At 28.4% G+C, this 27,268-nt stretch overlaps 1 protein-coding gene across 1 annotated transcript; it reads left to right on the forward strand.

The window, feature by feature from the left end:
- LOC114194911 (casein kinase 1-like protein 3) lies at positions 1-27,268 on the forward strand. Its single transcript, XM_085665768.1, has 14 exons — positions 1-76; positions 1,574-1,614; positions 11,660-11,729; positions 11,809-11,957; positions 12,169-12,264; positions 12,395-12,465; positions 20,766-20,827; positions 20,910-20,973; positions 21,101-21,185; positions 21,776-21,902; positions 25,379-25,461; positions 25,915-25,969; positions 26,595-26,716; positions 27,164-27,268. Exons 1-14 carry the CDS (start codon positions 1-3, stop codon positions 27,266-27,268), a joined length of 1,206 nt encoding a protein of 401 aa, XP_085521894.1.

The following is a 27,268-nucleotide window of genomic DNA, read 5'->3' on the forward strand; positions in this document are numbered from 1 at the left end:
ATGGCGAGAATCCTTGGAGGGAAGTATAAAATCGGTGAAAAAATTGGGAGCGGATCATTTGGTGAAATTTACATTGGTAGGAAACTTTTTGTTATTACTTATTTTTGCTTAAATAGGTTTTTTAGTGGTGTATGATAATTCTTTTTATTTCTTTTTACTAATTTTTGATATTTTAAATTTGCTCCTAGCTTCTTCTTTTTAAAAAAAAATAAAAAAAAACATGAATCTTACGGTTAAATTAATGGTAATAGTTGAATGTTATATGACATTTGTTGATCATGTTACTTTGGTTCACAGTTTAATTTTAATTGATATTATTTATGTTAGATATTACTAGTGACGAAACTTGGACAAAAAATTTAGGGATGTCAATTTAATTTTTTTATATACAGTTTATTAACTAAAAAAAATATTTCTTTTACTTAAAACATTTTCATATTACAATTCGCACTTCTCAATTTTTAATCTTTCTAATTGATTGAATTCATGCAAAATGGATATTCTAATTTCTAGTTCAATTCAAGATTATTCAACTAATTCATTCTATGCACTAAAAAACATAAAATCACAACATTTTATAATGTAGGGTATACTAATTTGAGAAAAATATAATTAGTGATCATGTCAATTTCAAAAAATAATCCCTAAAATCAAGTTATTTTTCATACTAATTTAGGAAAAACTTAATTTAGAAGAAATATCATGGAAGAATCATAAATCTAACCTACATAAATCATACTAGGATACTAAGATACTAATTTAGGAGATCTTCTAAATATGAGTTATTTGATCTCTCTGTTCTCCCATCTCCAGTTCTCAATCTATCTTTCTTTTTACATTTATATTTTATTAATAGTTTGTTCTGAAAAAAAATTTATAATTAGATACAAAACCTTAATCTTTTATTAATCAAGATCCATCAAATTAATTTTTATTTAATTTTTTAAAAATATATAAATAATATATATATATATATATATATATATTTATATATATAAATATATAAATATATATATATATATATATATATATATTTATATATATAAATATATAAATATATATATATATATATATATATATATAACTATAAAAATAATACATAAATATATAAATTTAAATTTAAAAACAAATAAATATATATAAAAATAAAAATTAAAAAGCTTGGAGTGCCGTGGCTCCCCGTAGTCACATGCAAGGTCCGCCCTGTATATTACCATTGTTGTAATGTGATTATAGTCAAAGGGAAGATAGTATACTTATTTTAAAAAGAAAATGAGATTAAATTAAAAAAAAAAAATCGAATAACGGATTGAAACTAAAATATTACTCGTAATTGAGATAAAAAAGAACTTATTTATCCCTTTGTTTCTTAAAGAATTTAGTTAATAAAAATAAAATATTTAATGAATTAAAATAAATAAAATTTATTTTTAAAGAACTAATTTAGTAAATAATATTTTAGAAAATATATCTACTAGCTTTTATAGTTTTGGTTTATTATTATTAATATTATTATTATTAATATCATTATTATTATTATTATCTTTTTAACTTGTATATGTTTTATTTCCAGGGTCGCATATAGATACTTCTGAAATCGTAGCCATCAAAATGGTGAGTCTTATTTCCTTTATCTCGTCGTTGCAAACTTATTGACTTCCATTTCCGGCATTCTTTGTTTTTAATTTCCTATTTATTTTTCGTAAGGGTTGGTGCTAAAAACTGAAATAAAATAGGCCCAAAGGCACAATTAGTATTTAAACCGATTAAAGTAAGTTTTTTATTTAAGGATTTAGGATTAAACTTTGAACGTAAATTTTTACAAAAAAAAAGTATTTATAAGTAAAATAACGTTTTCTTCTCGTAAAACAGAAGTGTTTTATTTCAATTTCTATTATTAATCCATCTCCTTCAAGACAAATGAAAATGTAACCCCTTTATTGCTTGTGCTAAATAATATGTTAAAACTTTTCTTTGCTTAAAATTTTCTAATTTGCTATATGATTGTTGAATACCATAGGTATTTTTGCGAACCCCAATCATTTGTTTAAGAAATGGCTAAATTAATCAATTTTAGCATTAATATATTTTATCAATTTTTTCATTTAACTTAAAGAGTCAGCATAATTTGATTTTTCTTCAACTTAAAGTGATTATTGATCTTTATTACATGTATAAATCATTGACCATTAGTCTTTTCTAATTGTTGATATTCCTTGTTGGAAAATGGTTAGATTTTTTTTTTTGTTATTACTGTTTTTTTTATTTTAGTATAGTAAATAGGTGACTTTTGTTTTTGATCTTTGTAAATATTTTTTTTTTCTTTTGGTTTTGATAAAATTAATCATTTTTATTTTCATCCCAATAAATATGTCATTTTTAATTATAGTTTCTCTAAATATATAATTTTTCAGTACTTTTACAAATATAACATTTTTAGTGATGGATCTTGGCTAGCATGGTTGGGAGAGCCAAAATAATACACCCAAAATTTATATATTAAATTTTGTCACTAATACAAAAATGAAGACATAATTTAGTATAACGATAATTAAAAAAGAAATTACACATATCGAAAAGATTGTCCTTCGTTTTTTCAAATCCCTAAACTCATCAATAATTAAATCAGAACTAAAATGTTCAACTATTTATTTTTTAAATATAAATAATCATATTATCGACAAGAAATTCATCTTCCATTATTCTACAATCTTGTTTTGATAATGTTCACTATAGAAAATCATCTTTCTATTATAGCTGCAGATATAAGAAAAGTTAAAATAAGATAAATTAAACGATCATTCAAGTAGAATGTCTTTGACTTTCCTGTCCTTACCAAAGATTGACATAATTCAAGTATGATTGATAAATTCTTCAAATTTGAATGGTTATCTTCATCAATAATAAAATGTTCAAGTTGAAAGTTTAAGAAATGGTTCCTCTAGAATATCTCAAGAAGTTGAATTTAACCTGTTTACATCTTCATGGGGAGCTTCTCTTTTATAACCTCTAAAAAATGAATTTATTCTTTTATTCTTCATCAATATATCTATATAAAAATAAGACTAAAAAATAATTTTTCATAATCTAATAAAAAATTGAAAGATATAAATACTTAAAGAAAAATAGATGATAATCAAACCATAATTAAATTTCAATTATAAAATAACACATGGTACAATACTTTTTCTTCTATGTTCATAAAATAAAGAATTAATATACAAGAAGCTCATGAAATAAATAAGTAAACTATTATTTCACTATCAAGTAAAAAAAGAGAGAATTACTTTCTTTTTTATTTTCTAAAAAATGGAAGACAACAAATGAGAAATGAGAGCAAAAATAATATATATTTTTTTCTCTTCAAAAATTAAAAAAAAAAAACTTATGAGAATAGAAGATGAGAACAATTTAAAAAAAAACTTAAAACAAAATGAAAGAAAAAATAAAAAATATTTTAATAAATCTTTTTATTTTTTATTATACTTAATTTTATATTTTATTATTTATTGACATGTTGTGTTATATAAAAAAATAAAATATTTAGTTTAATATCATTAATTTCTAATATATTATCTATAATATAAAAAAAAATTAATATTGAGAGTGATATGGCGTATCAATTCTAAATTGATGTTTCACTTGAGATGTCGTATCAATTCTAAATTTAACCAAACAAATTAACAACAGATAGCAAAAGGACAAAAAAAAAAAAATCAAAACATTATTGTATTTCCGAAAGTATTCATGTTCAAATCTTTTATTTATTTTTATTATGTTATTTATAAAAAATATTACCTCTAAATATAACGGTTGGTCCAATTTAGTTTGTCCAAATTTAAGTTAGATTTTTTTTTTATTAATTCATTTTAGTTCGTTTTATCTCTAGTCCATCAAATTGAAGGACTAAATGTAGATTAAGATGATTCGTCATCCTATTTTATTTTAAATTAAACATTAAAATAAAATATTAAATATGTATATTATTTTATTTTATAAATATAAAAAATATATAATAATATTATAACTTAAATTATTAATACTTATAAATTAAATTTTTTTATTAGTTATAATAAAATAATTCAATATTTAAAGAAAAATACATTTCAGTCTAATTTTAATTTTTAATTAATTTTAACTTTTTTTATATTTTATTTTTTTTTCTAGTTACTTTTATTTACTGTAATTGCAAGGAGCATTCAATTATTCATCCCAAACTATAACATTCCAAATTAGTAGTCTTTTGGTATTAATATGTTCATCACATGTTAGGTTTCATTCACACATTAATCACTCAACTCATCACTCAACATTCGACACAAATAAACACATGAGACTCTAGTTCTATAGATGCATATATGTGGTGTTTATGTTTTTGTAAAGTTTGCACCTATTATAAATTTTCTTTGTAGTAAATTCAAGCATCAACAACAACATTTCCCTTATCTCAAAACAAAAGTCCTCAACTTGTGATGAGTCAATCCGTGTAAGTCTGGTTGTCTCACTTTAACACCACTACCTAAAACCATCACCTTTATCCCAAAATCATTAAGATAGGGTTAATTCTTATCACTACACTACCAAAACCTCATTCTCAATTTGAGTATGAGAATTTAGTAGAGTTAGGATGACTTCACGCTGAAATCCCTACACCAATGTATCATTACACTATACAATATAGAGCCTTTATAGAAATGACCATATTCATACAATTCACAAAAAAATAATATGTTCTTATCATAAGATTCAATATATTTTTGACATTCAATCCCAAGTTCTATTCAACCCAACATACACCATCACCATAATGTATTCATCTCATCAATTCTCATCAAGCCATAAAAAGCATTCATATTAATCTCTTATCATAACTTAGTCAAATCATAACATGTATTACATATACAAAATTCAATATCATTTATGTAATTCACATATTCATCATCACTATCCTTTCAACTATAAAGATCACACACACAAACACATGTATAATAATTCATCATCCAAAACATAAAACAACTAATAACTAATTCCAATCCTATTAATAACTCACATATTATAAAGCATATTAATATTTAGAACTTGTTAAAATTAATAAGCTTCCCTTGCCTTAAAAATAACCTTTCTCAAAGTTAAAGCTTCCCAGCTCAATAGATTGAGCTATTCCTAATTAGAAACTCTATTTGAAATTATTATCAGTCCAAATTACTCCTTACTACCTCAACTACTCAATGTTGTTATCAATTTTTGGGATCATCGAATACACTGGTGACTTGGTAAATTTTCATAATGGATTTGAGTTGCACACTGTTGGCCTATATGTATTGAGCATACTATTAAATTTTCTTCCATTACCGTTATCCTTTTCTTTAACATTATTGTTAACGACTTTCCCACCACAATTCACTTATTTTCTCATTACTTCCTTTAGTTGGCTAGGGTTGGGGCTGACTCTAAGTTTGAGTTTCTTAATGGATTCGTGCGATAAATGAAATATATGTTTGTGGATGACTGTGTGGCATTAAAGGTGAGGGTTGGGTCGCTAGTGGGGACGAAGAGAACAACATCAAAGTTGACTATAATTTAATACATGAAGTTTGATGTTGTTTTCTTCATCCCACCGGTGACCTAACCTTCACTTTTGATGCTAACACACCCATCTGAGGACATGTCTTCCATTTCTCCCACGATTTTAGACATAAACTTAAACTTAGAGCCAATACCAACCCCAACGAGCTAATGGAAGTAATAAGAAAACATGTGAATGACAGTTGGAAATTCGTTAAAGGTAAGGTTAATGAAAAGGATAACAATAAAGAAACAAAATTTATCAATGTGCACAATATGCATAGGCCACTAGTGGGCACCTCAAATCAACTGTCAAAATTTACCAGGTCACCATTTATTCCAGTGTTTCGGTGATCCCAAAAATTTCCAACAATATTGAGTATCTGAGGTAGTAAGGAGAATTTGGAACAATAAAAATTTAAAATAGATTCTCTAATTAGGAATAGCTCAATCTATTGAGTCGGGGACCTTTAGTTTTGGGAAAGGTTATTTTTAAGGTAAGATAAGCTTATTAAATTTTAAAAGTTCCAAATTTTAATATGATTCATAATTTGTGTGTTGGCTAGATTGGAATTAGTTATTAGATGTTTTATATTTTGATGATGAATTGTTGTACATGTATTTTTGTGTGTGATCTTTATAACTGAAATGGTAATGATGACGAGGATGTGAATTATATAAATGATATTGAATTTGGTATTTTTGATATATGTTGTGATTGCGAGTTATGGTATGAGATTTCTATGAATTCCTTTTATGGCTTGATAAGAGTTTATGAGATGAGGACATTGCGGTGATGGTGTATGTCGAGTTAAATAGAACCTGGGCTTGAATGCTAAAAATATATCAGATCTTGTGATATGAATGTATTATTATGTTTTGAATTGTATGAATATGGTCATTTCAAAGGAGAAATGTCATATTGTATAGTGTATACAATTGTGTGGGGATTCTAACGGTAAGTCATCCTGACTCTACTAAACTTTCATACTCAAATAGAGAATGAGGTTTAGGTGGTGAGAATGAAGTGTCATATTGTATAGTGTATACAATTGTGTGGGGATTCTAAAGGTATGTCATCTCGACTCTACTAAACTTTCATACTCAAATAGAGAACGAGGTTTAGGTGGTGAGAGTCGAAAAAGATTCCTTATTAGTGGGATCAATATGGAATAGTACCGTGACTTAAAGGATTGATAAGAACTAACCTTGTCATGATTGTTTTGGGATAAGGGTGATGATTTTGGGATAAGGATGGTTGTTTTGGGATAAGGGGAATGTTGTTGTTGATGCATGAATTATTGCAGAGAAAATTTATGGCAAATGCAAGACTTTACAAGAACGTTGGCAAATGCATGATAAGACTTTATAAAAATAAATAAGCTTACCCTTCATTTCTTTTATGGTGTTTTTGGTGCCCAACTGCAATGATCATATAATTGGTAGAAAGAGAATTTAATGTTACATAAACTCTATATTAAGATACTACAAATCAAATTTAGAATAAAATAAAATGAAAATATCAAAAAGTATTGAACATCCATGAAGAGATGAAATCGTTGCATTGAAATGAGACTTGGGAGCTGGCAAGACCATCAGAGACCAAAAGTATTGTTGGGTGCGAAATGGACCATCAAGAACAAGTATTTATTGAATAATCTACATTAATGTTTGATGGTAGTTAGTGGTAATGTGAGAGTGTTTGATGGTAATTTGATTGATGAAGCATTTATATAATTTTAACGGTAAAGCACTGAGTAACATGTCTGTATCAAATTACATCTAATTCAGGACTCAATTAGTAGCCCATGTCTATAGTTAGAAGGAAGGTGTTGACTACAATTAGATTTTCTCTTTGGTGATTAAATATGGTTACATTTGGGTCATACTTGCTTTGGTTGGCAATAACCATGGGGACTTGGATAGTTATACGTGAAAACAAATTTTCTTCATGACCACTTAGAGGTTTTATGTCAAAAGATTTTATGGTCGATGGTAAAGGGTTTAAGTGTGTAAGTTGAAGTAATCGTTGTATAGACTCAAACAATCTCATGGATAATAATATAATATATTTGATCAATATATCACCACTCAAGATTTTGACAAAGGTTCTTATAATCCATGCATCTATCATTTAAAGGTGGAGAACAATGGGCCCACATATTTGTTGTTGTATATAGACGACATACTGATAATATCTTAAGATAAGCTAGAAATCAAATGATTTCATTCATTACCAGGAAATAAATTTGAAATAAAGCATATGAGCATAGAAGAGGTGATTTGGGGATCAAAATCAACAAAAATTGAACCCAAAAGAAGCTCTTTATGTGTCAAATGAACTACATTCATAAGTTGATGAGATGTTTTGGGATGGACGAGTTGAAGTCATAAACACACCTTTGACAACATTTATATGTATTTTTATAGCTCAACACCATGTAGACAAATGAGGTAAGGGATCCATGTCTTATGCTCCTAGTGTGGTGGTAAGCCTAATGCATGTGATAATGGACACTAGACTACACCTTATCAAACTGTTAGTCTAGTGAGTAGGTATACAAGTAGACCTAAGAATGAATATTGGTAGGCATAATGAAATGGATCTCAAGATATAAAGCTGATTAAAGACATAGGAATTATCTTCAACTTTGTCAATGTGTGTGGCAGACTTTCACTTTGTGGTAAACCTGGACATTGGATAATCTAGTACTAGTTATGCTTTCAAAACTTGGAGGTCTCTAGAAAGTTGGAAAACTACTCTCTAAGGAACATTAGTTTTATTGACCATAAATATGGTTGGCAGAGGTAAAAAATGAGGGATATGGTTAAAGGGTTTGATACAATTTGGGTGTCACTACGGGAAGAAATTCATTTTTTGAGATAATCAGAATGCACTATGTTTAGCCAAAACATAGCTTGGTTGGCCAAAGATCAGTATGTTTATACAAAGAAAATGATTAAAGTGAAGAAGATCGACAGGAGAATCCAATAAATGTTTTCATAGAAATGAGTTTTTATGAAAGTAAATTCATACATTGGTTTGACTTATTGAACACTGATTCTTGATAGTAATTCTAGCAAAAAAAAAGAGGTTAAGTATGTTTCTAGTTACGCAACTTTGATGTGAAACTGAAATTTGTTCTATTAGAAATTTTGATAAATTTTGTCCTCAAACTTGAAAAATGAATGAATATAGTTTTTTTAACCCAATTAAGTTAAAAGTTTTTGACCTGTCAAATGTGTTTCATTATCATTTGAGTTGTTTACACTGTTTGACACATTCTCACTTTAATGTCTAAAAGGAAGCATGTTTGGCACGTCAAACAAAATTTAATGTAATTGGTTTAAATGAACTATATTCACCCATTTTTAAAGTTTGGAAACCAAAATGTATCAAAGTTTCAGATAGGGACGAATTCCAATTTCATGTAAAAGTTCAGAGACTAAAAACATAGTTAACCCAAAGAAAATGTAGTACGAAGTGTAGTTTGTAGGATATTGTGTATTGAAATTATTTTTAGGACAATAACATCTAGTTGTAGTATCTAATAACTTACAGGTTTTAACAATGATCATTGCTTTCTGACTAGATGCATCTACCGAGCTAAAGTATCTATTGGTATTAGACTCATATTAGTAGTTGATCTAACAATCATGTAACTATTTCAATTCAATTTAGATAGATATTCATGAGTACTTCTAATTAAGTATTGTCCCATACCTCTATATAAAAAAGAAAAACATGCTACTAGATATCTGGATATAGACTTGTAATAGAATGATAATATCTAATACACATGACACTTTTTTATTTTGTGTTATTTTCTCTTTATCTTTAGATGGTGTGATTCACAATTATCTTTACACTACTTTTTTGTTTGTAATTTTAAAACTCAATTTGATGGTACTTAGTACACAATATATATTATTAAAGATGTTTTCTATATTATAATATCGTGTTTAAATTTATATAAAATTAAGTTTAAATAATCATTTGTTTATAATTAAAATCTATTTTGTAGTGTTATGATCAAGAAACTCTATAATTTAGTTCTTATGTACTTTTTATTTTACATTTTAATATTTTATGTTTTATTTTGGAACATTTTTAAATTAATAAAAAATTAATAATAGATACTAAAACATGCAAACATGCAAAATAAATAAATAAAGACTATCTCTTCTCCTAGTTTTTTTACGAGCTAAAATACTTCTCTGACCTACTTGGCAAATAAATCTTTTAGTGCTTTACATGACAAACATTTTTTATTAGGTTTAATTAGTCGAATAGTACGCACTTTGGTGGTAATGTGTCAATTTGGTCTATACTTTTAAAAATGTTTCAATTCCATTCCAACTTTTGGAAAGTGTGTCAATTACGTCCCTTTCAAAAAAAAAATCCAAGGATGTTAACAATGTGTCACGTGTCCATTTTTTTTTAATTTTTTTTTCAAAATAAACAATTTTATCACGTGTCAAGTACCTAGTGTGACATATGGCATTGTCAGTGCCACATGGTAAGACAAGGTCATGTGTCATTGTCATGATTAGATGTCATTGTCACTGTCAAGTGTCATTGTCACGGTTAGATGTCATTGTCTTGATTTCAACTTAGTCCTCACACATGTCTCTTTTTTTCAATTTAGTCCCTACATATGTCTTTTTGATCTAATGTAATCCCATTTTTTTTTCAAAATAGAGCAATATTATCACTCTCTTAAATTTGAGACCAAATTTATTATTTATATACATATTATACTGATATATAATAATATATAAATTGTATGATTAATTTTTATTTAGTTAAATAATGAATCAAATGTTATCAATTAATATATGATATATTAGAAAGGTAATTAATGTTTGGCTTTTGAAAAATGTAATTAACTTGATAAAATAAAGAAAATTTAATTTGTATTACTACAAATATGTACGATATTAAATTAAATTGATGTATTAAATAATAATTAGTAATTCAACGATTAATATTAAATGGTGAATTAATTTTTTTCAACTAATATATTATATGTTAAAAAGGTAATTCATGTTTGGCTTTTGAAAAATCTAATTTAATTTAATTATATTAATTAAGTAAATAATTAATTAAAGAGACATATGTGACAACTGAATTGAATCATAAAGACATAACATATGTGGGAACTAAGTTGAATTAAAGAGATATGTGTGGGGACTAAGTTGAATCAAAGAAACATGTGTAGAAACTAAATTGAATCAACGAAACATAATTGAAGACTAAATTAAAATAAAAATAATGATTCTTGGTAATAACAATGATACGCAGCATTGTTTTGTCATATAACACTAACAGTGTTACTTGTCACACTTTCATAGACTGCAGTTATCCACTGTGTTAATGCATAATTGTTAAGAATACTAATGCTTAAATAAACTAGTCTAACAATTTTCAAATATGAGTTATCAATTAGTTTTTTTCGATCTAAACACAGTGAAACTCTTTTTGTAATTATAAAAATATATAAATTAATATTTTTTATAATTTTAAAAATAATTATAAAATTAAAAAAGTAAAATAAAAAAAATAATTTATAAAAAATAAAATAGTAACAAATGTGTACAAAAATAAGGTTACACTTTATATATATATATATATATATATATATATATATATATATATATATATATATATATATATATATATATATTAAAAGTACACCGTTAATATTTTCAAAATTTTAAGTAATAATTTAATTAAATAAATTAAAATAATTATAATCTTATTAAATTATTTTATTAGAATTAATACTTAAATTTAATTTATAAATATTAATTTAAATTATAATATTATTATATATTTGTGTTTTCAAATTTATATAATATAAAAAATTATATTTAAAAATTTTCTCGAACCTATCAAATTGAAAGATGAGATAAAACATATCAAAATAGACAGAGGGGTTTTTGCCAATAAGTCATATTTTAACGGGATGATAAGATACCTCATACCTAAACTTGTTTTTGCTACCCCTACTTTTCCATCAATTTTTATCATACTATATTTAGATATTGTGAAGTAGGGGTTTCTAAAAGCAATATTTTTCTTGATTTATAGGAGAAGAGGAAAACAAATCAACCACAGCTCTTGTATGAGTCCAATTTATATAGTATTCTTCAAGGAGGAAGTAAGTTAACACAATTAGTTCAAAATGCTGTTGCAAAAGTTTGCATGTGTTGTGTTAATAGATTGTGATGGAACTGAAGGTGGAATTCCAAGAATGAAATGGTGTGGCACTGATGGGGACAATAATGTTCTTGTTATTGAACTTCTCGGACCAAGTCTTGAAGATCTCTTTTACTTCTGTGGGAATAAATTATCACTCAAAACAGTTTTAATGTTGGCTGATCAGATGGTAATCACTCATTCGTTTTCATGATCTTGTTTATTTGTTTTCTTTGCATATTGAAGCAAACAATTTAGTTTTCTGTATGCTATTGTAACAATTTTTATGTAATTATGATGTAATTAATTAGTTGTTACAATAAGTATGATTTTTAGAAATTAAAAACAAAATTATATTTTTTTAATTAAAGATAAACCTGCTTTTGTTTAATTGACCACAGCTTACACGGATAGAATATTTACACTCCAAAGGATTTTTGCATAGAGACATCAAACCTGATAACTTCCTTATGGGTCTTGGAAAGAAAGCAAATCAGGTATTCTTCATTAGCATTAGTATTTTTGTTCTTTTTAATTGCTATGTGAATAAACTATTTACTTAATTAGTATTTTCTTTAGCTTTCAACTTTTAATTACTATATAATTGGTGTAATATAATACTCTCAGATTTACATGATTGATTTTGGACTAGCAAAAAGATACAAGGATCCCATCACAAATAAGCATATCCCTTACAGGTACATGTATTTTTTCTGTCTGGCTTCACTATTTTATTTAATCTTTTATTGTTCAGATTATATTTTGGTTCATTAATTGAAATATCTAATTTCAGTAAAATGTATATGAAAAGTGATAATAGATTAGCAACTCCTTTATCTCTGTACGGTATAACATGCGTCATTTTATATACACTATTCAGTATACTAAGAAGTTTATAACTGTTAAGACTTTCATACTTGGCCCTATAGTAACGTTGCAAGAAATTTATTTATAAAGGTAAATGCATTATTGCTTAAAATGAGAAGCCTTTCGACTTGAGTTTATGACATTATAAATAATTGTTTTATCTTTACATTATTTTTATAATTACTTGTGCCTTATTAGATTAAATTTAGCTACGTTGCAATGATAATTTGGTATTGGAGGAAGTATTTCAGAGAAGACTATAATTTTGGAAGAAAGTAATTATATAATTTATCACTTTTAGGTTTGTCGGCTTGATTCAAATTCACAACAACTCCATATATACGAGTGACTTTTCACGAACATATCTTTAGGATTTTTGTGTAACATACACCAATGCAGAGTTTTTATCACGATTATTTTGGTCATTTGACATTGGTTTAAGACCTAAGGTAAATTCAGTTAAGGCGTAATATACGTTAAAAATAAATAAAAATGTAGAAATGATCTTTCTCTCCTATTCTCTGGCCTTCCATTCCGCCTTCCACACCATCTTCACCACACGAACCACGTTGGAACAGTGTTGGCAGAGCAGATCAAGAAGCGCGACCACTAGCAAATTGAGAACGATGCAGCACCTTCGAACCACCATTGATATAGCTCCGTTCATGTTACTGCACTCACAAAATGAACCAGGTCTTCACCAAAATCCCATTGTAGCAAGATAGAATGAACCCAATGATCCAGAACGCACCATGGATTCCTCCACGTAGATGAACCGCGAACCTAGCCAACACACATCCACGATGCTAGAAAACTCAACGTTGCAACATCTGAACTAAGCCATCGTGAACCCTAATCATGAGATTAACCACATAATAGCGCCTCCATGAGATCTCCTTAACCATTACAACCAGAGTCACAAACACCACAACATCACAAACCCATTATCACAACATTGTCAGCCACTCCATTGTTACACTTCTCCAACTCCTTAATGAAACTCATATAGAGGACAAAAGAGGGAAATAAGCGGGATAGGGTTTTCGCGCATCAGAGGAAGTAGATGGACTGTTTCTGGTTTTGGAGATTTTTATCCCACCTTCTGCCTTAATTGAATTGAAAACTGCGTCATATCACCATCTTCTGCCTCGGGAACTAAGACTTGAAGCCATCGAGTCCAAAAAATAAAATAAAAATTGCTGACACTTTACTGCCTCGGGTCATAGCAACCGAAGCATAAATTGGCTTTATTGCCTTGGGTCAGTAACAACCGAGGCATAAAGCTTTTGTTTTAAATTCAAAAATTCCAAGTGGGGGGAGGTCGAAAATTTGGAGAGGCTTTAGGCCTTAGGTCCATCAGAACCTAGGCATAAGACTAATTTCTGCCTCGAGTTAACTAGTAACTGAGCATAAAATAATGCATAAATTACAAAACTACCACCGCGTGTTTATATGCCTTGTTTTTGCTATAACCGAGGCATAAAGCTCGAGTTAGAAAGTCCAAAATGCACTAATGATATTATGTAGTTATCTTATGTTCCTAATTTATTATAGAAAATTACTCTAGGATCTTCATATTCATGATTTTCACATATTAATATACATAAATCATGATAGGATACTAACCTTGATTCATGAGAGATTTACAATAATGCATTCTTCAATCTCCTTTTCCTAATTTATTTATTTGTCTTTCTTTCTCCTCTCACAAAACCAAATGCATACTTTCTTGTATCCATACAACTAACAAAGTTTGAATCTATATACCCATTCACCTCAAGGTGATCATATTTTCTATAAGTAAGCATGTGATTCTTTGTTCCTTGTAGGTATAATAAAACTTTCTTTGCAGTTTTCCAATGATCCAGTCTTGGATTACTTTGGTATCTACCAAGTATACCAACTACAAAGGTAATATCTGTCCTCGTACATGTTTGAACATACATCAAACTCCTAACAACAAATGCATAAGGGATATCTTCCATATGTTTTTGTTCCAAATCATTCTTTAGACATTGCATAAGACTAAACTTGTCTTCTTTCTATATTGGAGCGGGAGATGTTAAATATTTATCCATTCTGAATCTCTCTAAAATTTTATTAATGTATGTATTTTTAGACAAACCTAACAATCCTTGTGATTTATCATGGAATATTTATATTCCTATCACATAGCATGCCTCACCCATATCTTTCATTTCAAAGTTATTAGAGAGAAACGTCTTAGTCTCACTTAATAGACCAAGATCATTAGTTCTCAATTCCCGTACATGATTTTTTATCCTAATTGCTCAAATCCATTAATTCCAATCAAGGTTCATTCATGTAACAAGATGTGCGTTTTTCTTTTTCATTCAATTCCAATTGGAATTAAACTGCACGAATACAACACCACAAGGGCATCATACTTTCGATTTCAACGTCATTAGTCTTGATCCAATTCAAGCAACGTACTAGTTTCAGTTCTTGAATTGTATTAATGCACTTATTAACACCACAAGTGAAAGAAGTAATGTAATGTAGTAAAACATCATATTGAATCATTAGCAATGAAGATAAAAAATCTCTAAATTTAATAATTAGTGTTCATAAACAAATTTCATAGAGGAATAATTGGATTCATAATTAGGGTTTAACTTAATTTGGGGAAAAAAGAATTTGGGAACAAAAAGTAATGGGAGAATTACAAATCTAACAACAAATGATCTGATACCATATGTAGCATATTATGTAGTTTTCATATGTTTCTAATTCATTCTGTTAAACTACTTTAGGATCTTAAGATTCATGATTCTCACACCTTAATATACATAAATCATGATTTGATCCATGAGAGATTTACATTAATAGGTTCTTCAATCTTCTTCTCCAAATCTACCTCTTTGCCTTTCTTTCTCTTCTCACACTTTCGTGATGACTTTGTGAAAGAAACTTATGACTAGAGACAAAACCAAAACCTCTTTATTAACCAATGTCCATCAAGTTGGTTACCATAAGTTTATTTTCCATAATCAATAAGTCCTTATATTTTATTAAATCACATTTGGACCATCATAATATTTCAAATGAGTCACATATAGAATATAATTAATCCGTGAATTAATTCTAACAGGTTGAACATAACCTTATCTACTACAAGTGTTTCTTTATAACGTTCTCTATAAATATTAATCTATTTAAATTCTAGTTATGTCTTCATACCATTCTAAATTATTTTCTAAACATATTTGTATAGACCATGTGTATAGAATATTTTTTCTGGTTCTAGCTAGGGATGTCAATGGGGCGGGTAAGGTACGGATAGTAGCTCCCATATCCTACTTGATGGATAAATATTTGCCTAGTACTCATATTCATATCCGTGCGAGTATCTGTTATGCGAATATCCGCAGTTTATTTAATATCTATGGATATCCACTAGTACCTGCAGGTATTTACAAAAGAAAAAATTAATATTTAAAAGTATATTTTAACCATAAATTAAAAAAAAATATACATTGCATAACATTCATAAATTTCAAACAAAGTGCATGTTGAATGACAATTTAGAAAGAAATAATTAAAAAAAAAAACTAATTGATAAAAAAACTCATTCAAAATCAATGTTATAATAATGTTTTTTTTATTTTTTTTAATTTAAATTAGAGTATAGCGGGTCAGGTATCTGCGCGTACGGGTGCAAATCTGGGTGTAAATCTTTTGACCACAAATGTTGAAGACATTTTCTATATCTTTAGATTTGAGTTTTAGAATTTTCTCTGCGTCATGTCAACTAGAAGTCTTAATTTGTATTTATTGCCTAATTGATCTTCAATTACTTATCAGACACAATGAAACCTGTCATAATGTTCTATCTTTTGTCAGATGATACACATGCACTAATGATTTGGTCAACGTTTGTCAGTTGCAACTATTTCGTGTTTTACCAATTCTAAGTTTTTTGTATTTAAGTTCTTAACAAAACATTGACGTTGTCATAATTTTTCACTAAAAATGTTATTTTCATTAATGTAATAAAATATGATCACCATTCTTCAAATGAATAACAATTTACATTTTCCTTTCACTTGTGTGATGAGTCCATCTTCAAGAGTAAGGAAACCTAGGAGAAGCCATGCGGAATTGATGAAGCTTCCATGGAGAAGGATGAAGGTGCAGAAGTTAGAAGATGAGAGGAGAAGTGGTGCGGCAATGGTATTTGGAGAAGCTCTCAAGTGAGGTTGGGCCAACACTCAAGGAAGGGGGCTAGAGGAAACCAAGAAGGAGATCTCTAGCCTAAGTTGATTCACAAAAAAAGAGGAGTCTGGAGTCATCTCAACAAAATTTCTCTACTATATTCATGAATGAAAATACAAGGGTCCTAAGCTCTCTATTTATAGGCTAAAATGAGACCAAGGAATCTCCAAAAAGTGGAGGGAAAAAGGAGTCTAGAAAGTTGAATTTTGGAGCCAAAAAGGAGCATGTAGGAGGTGTGACTTGCTTGGCAAGTCACACTTGTCTTGCCATGGGAAGCTAACTCTCATCCTTGGAGAGCAAGTTTGAGAAGCTTCTAGGCTTTTCTAGAGTAGACACACTACTCTTGGCCCATTTGGCCCAATTCCCCTTTTTGGTCCAAAATTACTTCTAAAGCCCAATTTCCTCTAAGGCCCAATACATGGCCCAAAGAAAACCCTATTCTACTGGGCCCAAAATACAAAGCCCAAAATAAAATCCTAATCTAGTATTTACAAGCAAAGTGTCCTAGGCTAGGTCTTCACATCTTCCTTGGCCCATGTGAAGTTCATCTTGGGTCTTGCATGCGCATTTAAGGCCCATTCCTCTTGTATTCTCTTAGCCATAAAAAGAATCAAGACAATTAAAGATAGCACAAAAGAATGGTCCAATAAAAGTATAAGGCCCAAAATGATTATTTATTTAATGACAAAGAAAAACTAAATGGACCAGGCCATTGGCCCAAGCTGAAAAGCCCTGTGGGTGATATTCATCATTGTGTCTTGGATTCATCTCAAAAGGAAACATTGTGAGATCAAGCTCTACAACATGCTTTTTTTTTTTTTGCAATATGATTGCTTGCTTTGGTGTCTAGGTATTGACTTCTATCTGCACACCATTTATTGTCATACAAACAATAAACAAGGTGTTACCTTCTTTACTTGTTCCTTCAATAATTTCCTTCTCTTAAACTCTACAGTTTTTAGGTGCTTTACATTCAAAAGCATAGTGAGAAAATTTCTCACAGTTGTAACATTTGACATTTTACTTGTCATACACTGATATTGAGTTGTCTTGCCCACAACCTCTTGTTGAATTTCATCCCTTTTAGAAATTGTTGTCATCATTATAAAATCTCCAACTTCATTCTTGTCCTCAATCTCTATAATGACCTCTTCATTGTCCTCAATCACGACTAGGGCTATTTCCTTGTTGGCCTCAGTTATTGTGATGATATTCTTTGTTAGTTGAATTATATAATGTGTATCTTAAGTCGTTGCTCCATGATCCCTTCCTTTTTCTTCTCTTATTCACGTTCTCAAAATAAGCTAGAAAGATGCTCAAAATTCACAACCTCAAAGTCTTTTGTTCCTTCGGTGGTATTGATAATATGTTCAAATTTTATATGTAATGATCTAATAATTTTCTCCATAATTTTTACACCATCAATCCTTTCATCATTTCTCTTAAGTTGACTAGAGACCTTTTAGACTCTAGAAATAGTCGAGACAACTTTACTTTCTTTAAAAAATTTACATTCTTCTTTACTAAATACTTTCCCTTGTATGAAGTTTGACAACTTTTCCATGCTTCATTTTCTTGTGTTTCTAAAGCCATTCCTTTGAAATTGAGAAAGATTATTCTCATCCTTTGCCTCAATTATCACAATTATCTCTTGAACTCGTTGCGAAGTAAAGAGAGCCTTCATCTTGATGCTCCATATCATAGTTGCTTTTGTTAAGAATTGAGATTTAACTCCATATATAGTCCTCATTTTAGATAAGATCTTTGATGTCAATTTGTTGGAATGAAATTTTAGTAGTGAAGAAAATATTTTAGAATGCAAAGAGCTAACAAAGAAACTATTTAAAACTCTCATTACAAGAAATTCTTTAAATAACAACCAAATTTAGAGATAAAAAATAATTAGTCACTAAGTGTATAATTTAGATATCAATTTATAAATTAAAATTTATCGGTATCTAAAATAGTTGCCATTATGAATAAAAAATTATAATTAGCTTGTGAATTGTGTGACATCCCATGATTATAATATAAAAGAGCACACAACATGAAGCATACATGTACTAACTATTTCGTTATCCAAAATATACTTGATGAAAGTTAAGGCACAAAAAAATGGCCACTAACAGAACATAAAAGCTAACAGTACGCAAAAGAATTGCCCATAGAGCAGAGAATTACAACACAGTTATTGTTCTTCCAAAAAGGGGCTCACTAATGAGCCAGCACCAAAGCATGGTTCATCTAAACCGCAACACTCCCATCATCCTGATGACCACTAGGGGTTTCCACATCTGCTCACACCAATTAATTGATGATCATCGCAAAAGGAAAAACCAAACAGAAGACATACACCAAACAAACAGGGTAAGCTAGAGTAAAACTTTTTTAATCATATTATTGAGCAAGTAAATGTTAAATCAGGTTGTAAACATATAAAGCAGTAGGCACCCAAATCATGTGAAAGCAGACAAATACAAGACTCTTTGACTCGATTATCCAGATCATACTCTTGATATAGAATTCTAAAGGAAGTATGTGCCTCTGCTAGTTTCTAAACTCTGGAGAGTCCAGACGCAAGGGGTTATCACCCAACCACACACATGGTGAATCCTCTAATGTCTTGGGCCCAATATGTCCCAAGACTAGGACCTCCTGCCACTCTCACCACATAAATCATTCTGCTCCATATGAGCGTGAACGATTATTAGAGTCCAGGATTCCTTCCTTTATCTAGACATCTCCTATATCAAGGTATACACTAACCACCATCACCAAGAGTTTCCCTTGAAACTCTTTTACCAACAATTTGCACATGCCATCTCAATAATTCAAGTCTCATGCTAATCCACCACCAACAGAACAAGTCATGTTTTCCATTTCATACTCAACATAACAAGATTTCATTTAATCTCATACTTTATAAATGCATACCATGACATACATATATCACAAAATAGTATTCATCCCAAATAAGTGAGTGCCAACATTTAAGTACCTGCAATTCCATACAATCAAGCACAACACACAACCATAATTCTTACACCAAAATCCCTAAGAAAATTTATTATCACAAAACCAAAATCACTGTAGTAATGCGTGACACATTTCTCAAGCTAAAGATATCTAATCGACTATCCAATCGGTCAAACCACAAAATAGCATGTTATAAACCAAATGTCCAAATTTAAGCTCAATCCAACAGTAAATGAGTTGGGAAAGTCAATTTTACTAAAACTGCGCACATTAGAAAAAGACATAGTCACCCAATGACCAAGGCACTTGTCCAGCGACCAAGGCACTCGTCCAGCGACCAAGGCACTCGCCAAGCGACAACCTGACGCTTCTAGAATACGAAAAATAACGTCAAATATCATAGTTTCATGAATATTTAAACCCCTAACTTGAAAATACACAAAAAATTAACGTTTTCCCCAATCTTGTTTCATATTCCACAAAACACCAATCACATAAAATAGAAATAACGTGAATACAAGGTGTAGAATCCAATCCCTCCTCAGAACAATATTTTAATAAAAAGGGTTCACAGATTATTTTTTCTACCAAAGGAATCACTATTAAACCATAAACCCCAAATCCATTATGCTTCGCCCCTACAAGGATAACCACCCTTTTCATGGCTACAAATGCCTTCTAGAAATTTCTCCACAAATAATAGCATACTTAAGTATTTAAGATTCCTCTACATCCTACCTTAGACCTATATCCTAAAGAGATATTTATAAACATGCTTCTAGAATGTCTCTTTATAGCATACTAGTAATATTTATAATTTTTTTATCAACTAAGACAATTAGGGATAAAAATCAGGTTTATATTTCAAGTCAAATTATTGTTACTTAAAACTTGTTCTTACACTGATAATTTCATCCAGAGAGAATAAAGGTTTAACAGGGACTGCACGTTATGCAAGTTACAATACTCACTCAGGAATTGGTAAGTACAAAGAATTTTTCTTTTTTTTTTCTCTATAGATTGTAACCTACAATCTCGCTCAATTTTTTGTTTTACTTCTTAGAGCAAAGTCGTCGAGATGATTTGGAGTCTCTTGGCTATGTTTTAATGTACTTTTTAAGAGGAAGGTATGTGTAATCCTATTGAACAATGTAATCTTAAAATGAATCTTGATTTAATGAAAAGTTTTAGATACTAGTTGCATAGGTTTTTCAACTATATATGACTTGATACTTGGTTCTTGAAATTTTTTAGTCTTCCATGGCAAGGTTTGCAAGCAGCCACCAAAAGACAAAAGTATGATAAAATATGCAAAAAGAAGTTATCAACCCCCATTGAGGTGTGTTCATAATCATTTTCACTTTTACCACCTCTTATTCTTTTTCTTAAGTAGTGTATAAACAATTTATACAATGCATTTATGGACCACAACTACTTCAAAAATTGGAACGGATTTTATTTTGGTGTAGATTTTCCTTTCCAGCTCCATATTTTAATTTTTTTTACTTTATTTATCTGGTTGAATAATGGGAAGCAATGTTAAAATGTGGGAAGCAAAAAGAGGAAAATGATAATAAGAATTAGAAAAACACGACTACTTGGATTTGAAGGCTCGCAACAACAAGAAAAATAATAATTACTTATCGCCAAAATTCATAGATAATAATAAAAATCCTTAAATAATTATGGTTTACTCACGAATCATTACCGATAGATAAATATTTTGTAACTAAAATTATCCACTAATATATTCTACGGGTTTTATCGCCACAAAAAATTTGTAAGTAAATTTCTCGAATCAAGATTTTTTTCTTTTCAAAGAAATGGTATCAATGGTTTAATGTTTAAGTCATCATCATCCTGAGAAGATTTTACTATTGAACTTTCTCTTATGCATATAAGTTTAATAACTACATTTTATCTTCTTAGGTGCTTTGCAAGTCATATCCTGTGGAGTTTGCTTCTTACTTTCATTATTGTCGCTCTTTGACATTTGATCAACGACCAGATTATGGTCTTTTGAGGCGTCTGTTTCGTAATTTGTTCACTCGTGCAGGTATGACTTTGAATTATCACATGCAAGTTATGCCTTGTAGAAATCAATTTTCTTGTTAGTTTATTATTCCCACCAACATTAATTGTAGTGGTATACTTTATTTGAAATGAAATGATTGTATAATATTGTGAGTTTGAGCATTAGTTTTGTGTGTTTTGACTGCGTCTGCGACACATACGTAATTATATTGCTCAAGCTTAACATTTAAGATGTATGAATTTCAAATTCCCTATTAGATCCATATTATTAGATCCATATAAGTGAGTATTACTTTTGGTAATGGAGATTTGGTTTTTTAGAGTTATTCTCAGTTGATCGTATAGAAAAAGAATCTAGAAAAGCATTAAGAATAAATAATAGAAGAATTAGCTGATTACTTCCTAATCCTAGTTATCGAAGCGTTGACAAACTAACTAATTGACAAAGAAAAATTTATGAGTGATTAAGCCCCAAGAGGCATTAGGTTCAATGAAGGTATCTAACTAGTTAAAAGAAAACAAATCATGTTCCCAAATTAGGATTCACAAGGAAAGATATAGCACTAGGAATGGCAACGGGGCGGGGCGGGTACGGGTATCATGATCCCATCCCCATCCCCATAATAAAAATTCATCCCCATCCCCATCCCAAACCCAACGGGTATACAACTTTTGACCCATCCCCATCCCCACCGGGTAACGGGTATTTTCTTATACCCATACCCATACCCATTTTTTTATTGTTCCATATATCAATTAAATATTTTTTATAAAAAAAATTTAAAAATCACACCAACGGAATCATGATACTATCAAAATATTCAATATTAAAATAACATACTCTTTTTGATTTTCATGATGTCAAATATTAAGAAAAATATTATAATAGTATAAATCTCAAATTAAAGTATCAAATAACAACTAAATAAAATTCAAATAATTATATAAAAGCTAAAAAATTACACATTACTAAAATTTTATAATAACCAAAATATTTATTAATTTTACAAATGATCAGTGGTTTCATTTGCATTCGATCCACCTACACATAGAAAAAAAATGAAAAATTAGATATGATATAATAATTGAAATTAAAAATTTTAATTACTAGAATATAATGTACCTTCTTCATCAGATTCATTATCATAAAGGAGTAAAGATAATTAAATGTGTGACCCAAATTTGAGAATATCCATTTGAACATAACATAACGGAAAAAAAATGTATAATTAAGATTATGATAAAAGGAAAAGTACCTTGAAGATCTACTTAAACCTTAAAGAACAAGCCAAACAATTAAAAGAGAGTAAAAAAGTGTATAACCAAAGTAACAAAAAGAAGAGCTACAAAATAAGAGTCAAACATTTTCATGAAAATAAATAAATAAATAAAGATAATCAAATGTGTAACCTAAAAATTATTTCATAGAATGAAATTGAGGAACACCTATTTGAACATAACCATGTACAGAGAGTAAAAATTATGTAATAAGAAGAAGAAAAATTACCTTCAAAATTAAATCTTGAAAAACAAACCAGACAATTGAGAGAGTAAACAAAGTGTATAACAAAAAACAAAGAGAATGAGAAATATGTTATATATATATATATATATATATATATATATATATATATATTATATTATATTATATTATATTATATTATTATTATATTACTATGTATATATATATATTATATGTGTGATATCTTATGTTTATATATATATATATATAATTATTTATATATATTATATTATATTATATATTATATTATTATTACTATGTATATATATGTGTGGATATCTTATGTTTATATATATATATATATATATATATATATATATATATATATATTTTTTTTTTTTTTATAGATATATATTTATTTTAAGTATATATTATATTATATTATATAATAATATATAAATTTGTAATGTTATAAATTTGTTTATAAAAGATCTCACTAGTTAAATGATTAATTTGTTTTATACGTATATATTATATATATTATATATATTATATTATATTATTATGTATATATATTATATGTATATTATATTATATTATATTATATTATATTATATTATATTACATGTATATGTGTAAATATATATATATATATATATATATATATATATATATATATATATATATATATATATAAAAGTATATTTTATTTATATGTACTAGTGTAAACACAGGCGCTATCGCGCCTGTGTGTACGCATTTTTTGAATTATATTAATAATTGATGATATTGTAATGTTATTAATTTAATAAACAAAATAACAAAATAAAAGTATATTTATAAAAAATAAAATAAAATGTACGGAGAAAATAAGAGAAAAATAACTGTTGATGAATAGTAAGAGAAAAAAAGAAAAAGGAGATAAGTAAATAATTTTATAAAAACTTGTAAAAGTAACCGTTAATTTTTAAAAATTTAATAAATAATTAAATTATAAAGGGTAAAGTTGGAATTATGAAATGTGGACACAGAAGAGGGAATCCCCTTTATATATAGTTATAGATATATACTATATTATATTATATTATATTATATTATATTATATTTTATGTGTAAATATATTATTTATTTATATATATTTTTTAGATTATTTAATAAATTATAAATAGTTTAGTAATTTAAGCGGGGACGGGTATTTGGGCGGGTATATATATATCCTCATCCCCATCCCCATCCCCATCCCCAGTTGAAAATTTCGGGTATTACCCATACCTATACCCATACCCAGTCAAAGCAGGGATTCCCCGTCAAAACGGGAACGGGTTCGGGTGATACCCACGGGCACGGGTTTATTTGCGATCTCTATATAGCACTTCCTTAGCCAAATGAATTAGCTGCACATATTAAAAGAAACAAATAATAAAGTTAAAATATTCACTACAAAAAGAAAAAAAAAATAATAAAAACTTTCCTCCGTTGTCTTTGTAGAGTTTGATTTTCCTCTTCCCAAAAGCCAAGAGAGAAGAATGGATAAACTAAAATAACTAAAAGTATGTTGCAATACATAATTTAAATAAAAATTTAGTGTTGTGTAAGATTAAGGACTATAAATAAAACAAATTGTGGGTTTGGGCCTTGAAAAAACTTAAGATAATTAAGTTGATTCATGAAGTAGTAATGTGTACTTATCATTAATTTTTTTTAGCATTTCTTTATTAATTTTAATAAAGAAATATTAATTTTAATAATCATACTCTCCTTGTTATCCCTTCTGCCTTAATGGCAAGGAACTCTCCTTTTATCTTAGTTCTTAACTCTGTTTCAAACCAAATTAACATAATGTTGGTCTAGGCAATGTAGTTAGCACCACTTTTAACACAATGCTAACAGAGTATATTCCAGAAGGTCATATTCAAGATTACGTATGTTCTTTACATTGTCTACTTATTAATTGCACTGTCGGTGTATGTTACGTGTCGTACATTGTGGTGGAATATCTGTGTTCTCTGCTAATGTTATAAAATCTTCTTTACCAGGATACGATTCTGACTATTTATTTGATTGGACTATTCTAAAATATCAACAGATGCAACAACAGAAGACACAAACTCAACCCATTGTCAGTAATTTCTTTCCTAGTTCAGTAATTTTAAAAGCCATTCTGAAACAATTGTTGCTTATAAGCACCCAATCTCCATCTCCTTTTTCACCATTTTTGTTAATTTTTCATTACATTATCAAACCTTCATTCTCAATATTGACGTATAATTTATCTCAATGATGTTTATGGTAGACACTTGTACAGAAAAAGGAGAAAAGTAAATAAGTTTATATGTAAGTCAAAATCAACTTATACATGACTTAATTTAAGTGTTTGAAGAAGTTCTTTTAATTTTTCTTTCTTAAAAGTGTTTCGTGGAAATTAATCCAATGCTTTGCAGTACTTTTTTCTTTTTCATAACTGAATCTCTATAAATTTGCTTTTAATTACGATTTTCTCGATTTCATTTACAGGATAATTAAATGTAGTGTTTTTTATCGAATAACTCACTCGATTATTTTGGAATTGTAGGCTCCCCTAGCTGTCCCTACTAGTCTTGAACCAGTGGAGGAGGATAATAATAAAGGTAATTGCTTGCTTGTATTAGGTATATGAAGAATCAGTTCTTGTAATTTTGATATTTTCACAAAAGCTCGTGATGCTTTGTATTAAGTTATGCGATTTTCATCGTGAGGTTAATGAGTTAAAAATTTAGGGTGATATTTTATAACAACCATTTAAGAAAAAAAAAATTGCAGTTGTTTATTTTCCGTGGATTAATTTTTTTTCTTAAAAAAGTTTAATCATGTTCATAAAATTAAAATTAAATTTACATTCACTTATATATCATAAGTAAATATTTTATTTTAATAGATTCTAATTCATGACTTTAATACTTGTTAAAAAATATACTTTAAATTTGACTCAATTAAAAGTTTAATAAAATTAACTTAAAAATATTAAGAAAATTAATTTGTAAAATAGAATTGATATATGCTTATATATTATAAATTGATTTTATTTCAGTAAAATCGACGTGAGACTTCAGACTTTTGAGAATATTTGTTGTTGAAAATGGGAAAGTATAGTGCCGTTTGATATACTAAGCTTACTGGTTAATGTGGTTATTTGTCTCAACATATTTCTGAAATAATTCTCACGAAAGAATGTTGTTGTATTGAATAAATTTGATGCATCATTTCCTTTTTCAGGAGTCAACGGTTCAACTCAACTTGATGTGGAAAGACCATCAATCAATGTTGATCATCAACGGGTTTTCAAAACAACATCTAATATTCAGAATCATAATACCAAAATTCCACCACAGAAACATGTATTTTCCTCTTGAAAGTTTTACCATCGTTTTCTTGCCTCTGTCATAAATAACGAGTTAGCTACTTATTAATTTGACCCATTTTGTTACCTTAAAGGGAGAGCAACAAGGAAGAAATTTTAATAATTTGAGAACTATGCCATGTACATAATTTATTATAGGATTAAATTGTGAGTGAAATACTTTCTCAAAGGAACAAATTACCATTTTACAAATTTGATAGAGTGCACAGTGGTTAATGCTTAAACATCTTGCATTCACACATTACAGAGATGATTTATTTAATGAAAAGTACAATATTCAATTCATAGGGCCAATAACAATTACATTATCATTTTATATTTCTAGATGTATATATCCCTATGTGATTATAGTTGTTGATTTAACTATATCCATCCACATATTAGACTGAAGTATCACACTTTGACATTAATAAAATTCTTGCAGATTGTGAACAATGGTTCATCTTTGCCCATTGCTATGCCCACACTCTCCACAGAAAATGTGTCAAAACCAGTAAGGCTTCGCCGAGTTTCATCAACACGACAATAG

This window comes from Vigna unguiculata, chromosome 8 (genome assembly GCF_037176805.1).
Source record: "Vigna unguiculata cultivar grain cowpea cultivar isolate G323 ecotype 2 chromosome 8, ASM3717680v1, whole genome shotgun sequence".
Taxonomy (NCBI): Eukaryota; Viridiplantae; Streptophyta; class Magnoliopsida; order Fabales; family Fabaceae; genus Vigna; species Vigna unguiculata.

Excerpts from the sequence above, each read along its gene's own strand:
- LOC114194911 (XM_085665768.1), top strand. The coding sequence starts at position 1 with ATGGCGAGAATCCTTGGAGGGAAGTATAAAATCGGTGAAAAAATTGGG. Across the intron at positions 11,730-11,808 it reads TAGTATTCTTCAAGGAGGAA|GTGGAATTCCAAGAATGAAA; the intron begins GTAAGTTAACAC and ends ATGGAACTGAAG. Across the intron at positions 20,974-21,100 it reads ATGTACTTTTTAAGAGGAAG|TCTTCCATGGCAAGGTTTGC; the intron begins GTATGTGTAATC and ends GAAATTTTTTAG.